General features: G+C 36.6%; 2 protein-coding genes across 3 annotated transcripts; one reads left to right on the top strand and one right to left on the bottom strand.

Annotated features, from left to right (window-relative positions):
• Window positions 1-3,956, bottom strand: LOC140832147 (uncharacterized). The gene is made up of 6 exons (XM_073195995.1): window positions 3,071-3,956; window positions 2,765-2,927; window positions 2,258-2,434; window positions 2,076-2,159; window positions 1,101-1,182; window positions 1-749 (listed from the first exon to the last, which is right to left on the bottom strand). The coding sequence occupies exons 1-6, from the start codon at window positions 3,442-3,444 to the stop codon at window positions 307-309; spliced, it is 1,323 nt and encodes a 440-aa protein (XP_073052096.1). The 5' UTR covers window positions 3,445-3,956; the 3' UTR covers window positions 1-306.
• Window positions 3,957-6,752: 2,796 nt separating this feature from the next.
• Window positions 6,753-9,660, top strand: LOC140832146 (soluble inorganic pyrophosphatase PPA1-like). Of its 2 annotated transcripts, none has more exons than XM_073195994.1 (9): window positions 6,753-6,949; window positions 7,586-7,712; window positions 7,797-7,825; window positions 8,130-8,195; window positions 8,327-8,434; window positions 8,576-8,641; window positions 8,719-8,839; window positions 9,238-9,319; window positions 9,403-9,660. In XM_073195994.1, exons 2-9 carry the CDS (start codon window positions 7,589-7,591, stop codon window positions 9,443-9,445), a joined length of 639 nt encoding a protein of 212 aa, XP_073052095.1. In that variant the 5' UTR covers window positions 6,753-6,949; window positions 7,586-7,588; the 3' UTR covers window positions 9,446-9,660. The 2 variants fall into 2 exon arrangements, with proteins under 2 accessions (XP_073052095.1, XP_073052094.1); XM_073195993.1 differs by having other exon boundaries at window positions 6,766-6,938.
• The last annotated feature ends 759 nt before the right edge of the window (window positions 9,661-10,419 follow it).

Raw genomic sequence — 10,419 nt, 5'->3', positions numbered from 1 at the left:
TAACAAAAGAAAATCACTGAATATCCGACTACTACCACCAGTACTGTTTCCTTTTTCAGACGGAGAACTCAAATTTCTCAAAACTGAAGTTATTTCGAAATAAATCATCGTCAAGAAGACAGCCATATATAGAACCTTTTCTTGCTTGTACACAATAAAGAGGGAGCGAGAATTTCAGCGAAGATACTGAGTAGACGTCGAGGCATCTGCCCTTTAGTATCAACTACAACCTTTGGACCACGAACGAGGGTAAAGATTTGACTCTTTCGAAAACGACCCCAAAAAAGAGTATCAGGATCCCTTCGGTTACAACCTCCTACCCACGTTGGCAAATCTTCTTGCAGCTCCAAATATAACAGCCTTGGTCAAGAGCCCTCCATCGAAAGAACAAGCTAGCGCAATGGCCCCTCCAATGACTAACATCTTCGCTATCCCACCTCTCGAATGCTTGCCCCCCTTTGAATAATGAGGCTCGACAATTGATGAACTGTCGGAACCATTCTCTAGGGATTCTAATGAGTCGACACAAACTTTAGTGATTACTTGAGCCATTAAAGCGCTGCGAGAGAGAGTTGCTCCAGACGCCCTGTGCTTCTGGTACGCACGCAACCCAGGCTCGATTTTCTTGACAGCACCCCACATGCCTTGACGCACACCTAGTTTTGCAATCTCCCAAGGAATACCCATGTCTTCGTGATGGAACAGGAGAATCTCACAAGCAGTTGTTCGACCATCTCTCTTTGACTCAGCTGAATCACAAAATTCAAGGAGAAAAATCTGTTAGGTAAGTTAAATTTCTTATTTCAGAAATTTCGACATAGAGCAAGCAAGCGGTCTAAAAAATTGGATTTTTAGTTGGTTTAATTTTTTGTCTAACAACCCACCCAACCAGTTCCTGGAGTCTCGTTGGGGCTAAGCTAATTCAAAGTCGAGCTCAGTCTGACCACATTGTGGGAAAGTAGACTCGACTTGGAGACCTAACTTATGGGAAAACGAACTCTTACCACTCAGGCTAGGAAGTGTTGGTTTAGGCTGGGGGTTTTAGTAAATTTAAAATGTGCAATAAATCGTATTGGAGTTATGCCACAGAAAGTTAATACCTGCGCGGATGCACCAACTAGAATAATATAAATCTACACGCCTTGGTTTACTGCGACGGGGCACGGAGGAGGATGGCACTCCCTGTCAACGCAAAATCAAATGGGGATGAATATCCTCAGAAAAGTACACCAGTTGCTAAATGAATTTAAGAAACTATAATGTAACAGTTGATAAATCTAGATTGCATTCATTTCATAGCTGCACGAATACCATTTCTATTAGTAATGACTTTAATATAACATAAGATTGGGGCACCAATTCCTCTAGTTAGCATATCTACGGGAAATCATTTCAAATATTAGAATATATGAAGGAAAGCAAGGATAAACATGTTTTCCTCCATCTACTTCCCTTTTACATTTATGCAAGCAAACAGACACTTCATCAATAATTTGCTGAGTTAAATCAATGAATGAGCAGGAAAAAAAACACAATGCCAAAACTGAACTCGCGATACTAATGCGTTCTGACAATTATTATTTGCTCTATTAACGTCTTCTCTTGAAAAAGACAAAACAACAGAGAACGCCCTGACACTTTGGTTACATATGAACTTAAGTAGTTAATGACTCCAAAACAAAAGAATATCTCTCAAGTTGGTTGCACCGAGTCTCTGACGGTGAACAGATTTATTATTCCAGGACTGGGTTGTCTAGAGCAAAAGAAGCACAAGAGCAAAAAATTGCAGCTCAAATGGAACATCATACAGACTACGCCAACGATCTCATAAAAATTGTGGTAGAGACCACGACAATAAACTAAAGTTGCTGAACAATTCAACTCATCCACGAATAGCAGGTTTTAAGCCTAATGCTGAGAATAAGAAAGATTTCTACTTATCAAAGAACAGCAAGCCATTGCTCTAAGAATCTCAGCTAATATAATATCAACTCGAGGTGTAACTGTTTATCGGCGTGTCAATCTGAGATAGGAAGAACAAGCTTAAGCAATGCAAGAATAATATCTTCTCTTACCTTTGTTACACAATAATAAGCATTTCCAGATTGCCAAATTCGACGACCTATGATGTATTCTCTGTCGCTACAAAAGAAGGGAAACTGCACCAAACCATAAAGAATTTATCAATCTCCCATGGTGCAACCGAAAGAAACAAATAGTTTAAAAAATAACATATAAAACCAAAAGTTCTTCCTACCTTGCGCACCCATTGAACATGCATCGTCCCTGTGGTGGGGCATTCATCCAAAGTTTCGTAGTGTATTAACATATCATCCCATTTCGACCTAAACTCATCATCCCAGAAGAAATCCCTCAACATCTCAGGTGTGGCATCTTCATAAATAGTTCGGCTACGATATTGCGGAGGTCCATTCTATATTTAAAAAAAAATCGTGCCATCACATAATTGCACAAATCATCAATAAAATCACCAGTGCAAAGTCACATGACTGCACAAATCAGTGATAAAATCACGAGAGTTAACATAATTCCACAAATCATCAACAAAATCATAAGAGGAGGAGTGAAACTCACATGATCACACAAATCGTCAATAAAAGCACAAGAAAGTAGTCACAATCTAGCGCAATAGCATAGATCATCATTGCAACCACAAGAAAGCAGAGAAAACTCAATTCTACAATAAAATTTAGCAAAACTACAATGTCTAGAATACAGATACACAATCTGCAAAGAATTGCACCTCGGGATCTCTTCTCCAAGCCTGGTAGCTCATACTGAGCGTTGACCTATCCATCATCTGGATCCAAGCAGGGCCCCCATCTTTTTCTTCGACCAAATTATGAAAATGTTTAAAATCATCCCAATTCATAATGCTTGATTTGCCATTCTCCAACTTCGACGAACTGGTTACATACATTTCAACTTGTCAAGAGAGATATTAATTGTATTCATAATTATATTAAATACGAACAATGCCTTCACACGAGTGAACCAACAACTGAACAAGTTTGTAAAGTGTTGGGAAATCAAAAGCTTCGGCGCCAACCTTAAATTATGACTTGAAACCGAAGGCAATGAAGAGTTTCCCTTCTCAAGACCAGAATCAGGTAACCTAGAAATGTAACTGGGTAATTGCAGTTTCAATGAGCTCAAGCTTGGCATAGAAGCGTAGAATTGTGGAAACACCGTTTCCGATCTTGACGTAGATAATGAATCATCTGGCTTTGGCTCTTCCTTATTTGAAGTAGAATCAACAAGTTTGATGTTCTGATTAACCCATTTAGGCTTCCATGCCCAACCCACAAAAACTCCAACGACCAGAGCTATCCAGATGGGCGACATGAACTCCATCAGCTCAAAGAACAGATCCACAATTGTGGGACTCTGAAAATTCATAAGAAAAGAAGAAACCAACGCCATGTGTTAAAAACAAGTAACCAATATCAGCCCCTCGAACCAGCCAGATGCAGATTAAGCCTACTAGCACAACGATGGCTCGAGGGGTCTGAAAGAAGAGATAGGACAAACCCTCAACAATCCCAAAATGGATAATGAATAAAAGCTGAAGGAGGAGAAAGAAAAAATGGATAAGAATGGCAGTGATAAAAATATATAAAAGAAAAGATTCAGCAAAGTTATGCTGGACTGCAACTGGTGGATTTCTGCGGCATGTGTAAGCGTGTGCTCCAAGAAGAAAATCTATCCAAAGATGGAGAGAGGCGAGGAGAAGATAAGGGTGTGCGAGAAGCGGTAGATGGAACGGTTCGCTAGGATTCCTGTGGGCCCAGTTTCAATTCCCTTCACGGAACAAAATTCGGCAGCCTCTCCGTCGTTTTGCGACCTCGAATCTATTGACGATGTCCAAAATTGAGTGGAAACCAAACCCAGATGACAGAATCAGAAATGGTGCTGTTTCTAATGGGGATTTAAGAGAGGGTCGCGGACGGTGATTTTCTTGCAAGCTTCCTCGGTATAATATACGTAGGATTGAAGTGATTTGGTCAGTGATGTGCGCCGCGTTCTCACTTTTCACGTTTGATGCATGACTTAAAACACATTCTTGACCAAACGTATTTTAATGCCAACAATTCAATCTCCGTCCATTCTTTCTTATTCATCAACTCAAAAATACAAACATCTAACTTATTTTGATGTGAATTATTCGAGTCGATTCAAAAACTATTTGATTCACATTTGAAATTATTAAATTCGAGCTGTACTCAAACTCGACTTATTTTGTTCGATGGCTCGATAGATTTAATATTTTATTTTTATAATATATCTCATCAATTTTGGGTCTTTATTTTCAAGTAGCTCGTGAACATATTTAAATATTTCGAGTCGAACTCGACTCGAATATTGACTCTAATTAGATTCGAGTCAAAATTATTAAAATTTTCTCATTACCTGCTAATTTATTTCTAAACTTGAATGTAAATTGTCCCAATAGTCTCATGCACATGGAGTTGAATTCCCAACATTTCTTGCTTAATAATTTATTCATGCAAATGTTGCTTTAATTGATCTAAATGTTTTTTTTTTTTGTCAACTGTTACTCTTTTTCGACAGTTGAATGAAATAAATAATTTTTTGGTACTGTTCTTTTAAACTTTAAAGAAGCTTGATTTTTATAAAAAATATTTGAAAACTTGACCATTCTAGTTTTAATTAAAGTCAAAGTTTGTCGAATTGATAATATTTTTTCATCCATCCAAACTTAAGTTAAAAGGATAATAATAAGAGAAGAAAAAGGGTATTAAAGAAAAAAATTGGTCTATTTTGGAAACTAAAATTAATTATCATAACAATATCTATTAAATTATGTTTGGTCGGAGGATAAAATAATGAAATGATAAAGAGAGATGATAAAAAAAAAAAAAGATTGAAGTAGATAAAGATAAAATAATATTATGTTTGGTATGATTTTTAAGAATGAAATAAATAATAATTTTTTGATGAATTGACAAAATTGCCTTTCTAATTTTGTGGCGGCGGTCGGCGGCGGCAGAGCGGCGGTCGGCCGGCAGAAGGAGGGGGTGGTCGGAGTCGGCGACGAGCGGCGGCGGCGGGCGGTGTAGGGAAGTGGTGGTGAGTTATGATATAAAAGAATGGTAAAATTGGAAAAATATGATAGATTAAGAGTGAGATAAATAATCCTAAGAAGTGATGAGTGATTATTTTATCGTACCTAATATAACCTAATCATTCATAAGAGAAATATACTTGATTAAATAATCACTCATACCAAACATGTAATTAAGTGGGTTAGAAAAAATAAATCCACCTAAATCAACCCTTACCTAACGTCCCATTAGTCGGGCTGTCAAATATATAGGGAAAAATGTAATATCGGCCATGGATATTTATTTCGAAGTCTTGTCAAATTTCACAATTGGTTTGTTATTTTTTTTATTTTTTCGATATGATATTTAATATAAGTAACTGACACTTATACGACATTACACTGCTTCAACATTACATTGACTTGACAATATCACATAACATATTTATAATGAAAAATAACTCAAACTCCAAAAATAAAAAAAGAAATATATCTGACTAATACTAAAATTTGAGAGCAGATATTATCAAATATATATACATTTTATAAATATTTTCATTATAAATTGTAATCTAAATCATTATTAAAATAACCCAGAAGTAGTAATGTTAGATGACACCGAGTGAATGAGATATAAATGGAGAGAGAGACAAATAATTCGGGTAACATATTGTGTGTGGGTGTGTGTGTGTGCATTGATACATTTATAAACTCGATGTTATGCAGAATTTAAAGGTTTCTACACTTGTTGAGTTGTGTCAGCAATTGACCGAGAGTGGACGGTCAAGTGTTTATGTTATGTTGACTAGATTGATTCATCTTGTTTTGACATTATCTGTGTATACTGCCACTATTGAACGGGCTTTTTCAGCAATGAAGCATGTGAAGACGGCACTTCGCAATAAAATGGAGGATGACTTTCTTGCCGATTGTTTGACACTCTATATTGAACGAGATTTAGCTAAACATATTGATGTAAATTCTATTATTGATGAATTTTATGTTTTAAAATCCCGTAAGGCACACCTTCGTTGAACGATATAATGTACTTTTTTTTTAATAATATATAATTTATCATATTGAGTTCAAGCCCACCCCAACTCTTATTCCTGGATCCGTCCCTGAACTCATCTATATAACAAATTATATTTGGAGGAATTTTGTTAAAAGAATTTGATTTGAAAAAAGTAAATTAAAGTTTTTATATTTTAATAATACAGATGCTAGCTATTGTAACTATTAGTCTATTATTCTTAACACGTAATTTTGACCTTCAACGTGAATAATTTGATTAATGAGATGCTACCGTTATTGTATAAAATATATATTTATATATTAAAGATATGAAAATACGAATAAATATCAAACTTTAGATACATAATTGGTATGTTGCGACAACGGTTTGACGAAATTTACTTCGAGAGTTGATGTTCTACGTGAATATATATATGTATACTCGGTCGTGTATACAAACCCTAAAATTTTGAAATGTTTGGTGGGGGAGGAGGACGTGGATTCCAAGCCAATGGTGGGGGTTGGGTCATCAGCTCCAAATCAGCCACAAAACGCTCCGCATCCGTACGTGTTTCCACGTTCACCGAGTCCGAATCTCGCTTTATTATTTTTTTATTGAATGATGTAATGTGAAAGAAGATTTTTGTAATATTATTACAACGAGCAATTTGGACATCTGGCGATTCGTGCTCTCGTGCTTCCACGTGTCGTTGACTTGCTTCCATAGACAAATGCGTATATATCACGCCCGAAAGAAGCCAATTGATGGGTACCCGTTGAGCATCCGCTCGTTATTCTTCTCTCCACCATCTTCATCTGGTTTTTTGTTTCTGTCCAGGTACCTTTTGGGTTTTTTTCCTCGATTATTTATTGTTTCTCTTTATCTTGTCTGATTAATTGTCGATCGATCTTGAAAGTGGATGGCACCATTCTGTGTGTTATCGACTTCTGTGGCAAATAATTGGTTTTATTGGCGATCTGTGTGTTTCCTGATTGACTGAATTAATCTATTTTTGTCGAAGCGCGGTCTGTTCTTTATTTTTCGATTTCAAGAATCATCGGTTCTCTTTGGCTGTTGGAATTTATGAAATATATTTACAGCTTTCCCGTAGTCACAATGTTGAAAATTATCTGAGCTTCTACTTTTAGGATCTCGATCACCATTTCGATTTTCCAGATCAGTTGCACAGAGTGAAAGTCGTGATCTTAAAAAATTTACTTGGCAGGAGCATTGAATATTTTAATCGTCAAAATATATACTTTAAAAGGAAAATTACATTGAAATTTTAAAATTTGTATGAGCCAGTAACATCTTTGGTTACACCCGCTGGAAAATATAAATTATCAAAATCTTGATCGTCTTTTTTCTGGTGGCGCGTATGCTTTAGCATAAATCTCCTTGGTGCATTGGGCGAGTTGTGCAATCGATGATCTATAGACTATAGCATTAACTTTCAAAGTTTATAGAACTGTCATCTTGTGCAGAAAATGGCCGACAATGATGGATCTCCAGTAGCACCTCACAGGCGGGCTCCTCGTTTAAATGAGAGAATCCTTTCATCTTTGTCAAGGAGATCAGTTGCAGCTCATCCTTGGCATGACCTTGAGATCGGTAATTGAGGGAAAGTTGTATTTTTGTTATACAGCGTTCTGTTCATCGGCAATAAATTGATAACTCTTGATGTGTGTTTTGCAGGCCGTGGAGCACCTGAAATTATTAATGTTGTATGTACCTTTATCTTTTTTTCAACCAATGTCATGACATTCGACGATGCATTTGATGCCTATTCAGGATATTGTTATTTGCATCTACCTCTCACAAAAAATTTCGAAGTTTTTTGTGGCCCATTTCATCCCATGAAACTTTTTGATAAATAATTATATCCCATCTTAACAATAGGAGTGTCAATGACTTAAACTTACAAGATGGCAATTGATTTCTAAACCAACATTCTTGGGATTCTTTGCATGACTTTCTCCTTGTGGGCCTTAGATCTTTGATGTTTTAATCAGGTTTCGTTTCTTTCAGGTGATCGAGATACCCAAAGGAAGTAAAGTGAAATATGAACTTGACAAAAAAACTGGTCTGATCAAGGTAACTTTAAACTATCTCGCCCTATAGTACCTCTCCTATGATTAGCTATCTCAACGTCAAGAACCACCTATCTCCACGAGTGGAACTATGAGCCAGCAGAAAATTTATTTCCTATACTAATGGATGCGCAGGTTGATCGTATATTGTATTCATCAGTGGTCTATCCTCACAATTACGGTTTCATTCCACGAACACTATGTGAAGATAATGACCCTATGGACGTTCTAGTCCTAATGCAGGTTGTTAACTTTGCCTATTTTCTTTGTAAAAAACTTAACTGGTTCTAACAGTATATACAATAAATGATGAGAGAATGTGTAGTTTCAAGATCTTCCGCCTATTCTGTGAGTATCCATAACACTCAACTGAATTTCACTCAGGAGCCTGTCGTCCCAGGCTGTTTTCTCAGGGCCAGAGCTATTGGACTGATGCCTATGATTGACCAGGTAGCGATCCATCTAAGATTACAAAGTTACATCAATAAATTAGAAAAGGATAGCTTTGATTTTTTTTTCCGAAATAGGGAGAGAAGGATGATAAAATAATTGCGGTATGTGCTGACGATCCAGAGTATCGCCACTACACGGATATCAGTCAGCTGGCACCTCATAGGCTAACTGAAATCCGGCGCTTCTTTGAAGACTGTATCCTTCACTACTAAATTTTAAGTTTTGTGGGGGGTTACTGTGAGGAGCACCTTTACCGACACAGTGATCAAAATACTGTTTTACAGTTTAAGAAAATCGATTTTCCCGATTAGTACTAATTATTTTTTGGGCAATGACAAGTTTTTGGTTTGGTATCACAAGCCAAGATACGTGCTTGTTTCCATGCAATTATTCATATGGTGATTATAGGAGCAATAGTTGTTTTTGTTGGGAAACTGATCGAACACTCATCAAAATATCACTTCCGTACTGATCATGTACGATTTAAAAGATTCGAAATAACTTTTCATGTATAGTGACAAGTGAACGGTTCTATAATTATCTATGCCTACATGCAAATGGAGGATGAAGATTATTCCTTGACAATTATTTAGACAAGAAGAATGAACACAAAGAAGTAGCAGTGGACGAGTTTTTGCCTTCCGAAACTGCCAAGGATGCCATTCAACACTCCATGTATGTTTCTCGTTTGAGTTTTTCTGGATGCTACTTGGTTAAGGACTTTTTCAGCTAAAATCCTTATTCTTGCTACTGTGCAGGGACCTTTATGCTGAGTACATCTTGCAGACCTTAAGGAAATAAGTGGACTAAAGGGGTCTGGATACTGGTGAATTATTTATTACTCCATTTTTAGTTATAATTTCTTCTAAATTTTTGGGAAACTTATAAACTGGCGTTAATGGATGTTTAAACTAGCACATTGATTGGGGTCAGACACAATGTCATAGCTTGTACGGACTTGGTCCAAATTTGAAATTGCGACTTGGGTACTGATGTTGATTTTAACTTCTTGCTCATTTTGTCTCTGGGTTTGGAAGGAGAACAAATACGTGAAAATATAGCCATTGTTTCTAGTAGAGCGTCTAGAATCGAAACATGCAACGGACTAATAGTGAGATTAACAAGCGATTCGGGATACTTCAGGTTGCTGAAAGCCTCGATTTTTGGATTCGGGCTAATCTGGTATCTTTTATAGTTGGTGTTGGTGTTATTATGCAAATGCTGGCAGACTCGTAAATGAATAATTTTGTCAAAAATAACCCATTCGTAATTGAAAACATTCTTGTAAACGGCCATCAAATCCCAAGAAAACTCCCGACTACAACTTCGGTGGGAGATAAGTCCGCAGGACCGGCAGGAGTGTTTTGACGGTACATAAAACAATGAATGAATTGGAAAAATGAACAATAAAAATGACACATTATTACGTTGGAAATGCTTGGATAATTATAAATGACAGACTATATATATATTACATTTTATGGGCACACATCATTGTCGGAGTGTCAGACTCTACAATCCTTACTTCCAACTGTTAAATACTTTGTAAATTTATCAGACATCAATTGCTTACTTATTTCTACATGGATGTGCGACGTATATACGACCTTTATTGTCCACTTGAAAGCACCAATGCAACACATTCCTTTGACCTATACATACCATATTTGAGTTATTCCCCTTGCTATTATTTTTCTCTTTGGGGGAAAATTCTCGTTTGGAGTAACATCTTTACTAACGCTACAACATTTCTTTCTTTTTATCATGCACAAAAA

This window comes from Primulina eburnea, chromosome 5 (assembly GCF_022965805.1).
Source record: "Primulina eburnea isolate SZY01 chromosome 5, ASM2296580v1, whole genome shotgun sequence".
NCBI classification, from domain to species: domain Eukaryota; kingdom Viridiplantae; phylum Streptophyta; class Magnoliopsida; order Lamiales; family Gesneriaceae; genus Primulina; species Primulina eburnea.
Note: the sequence above shows the minus strand (reverse complement) of the source record. Positions and strands in the feature narration are given on the sequence as shown.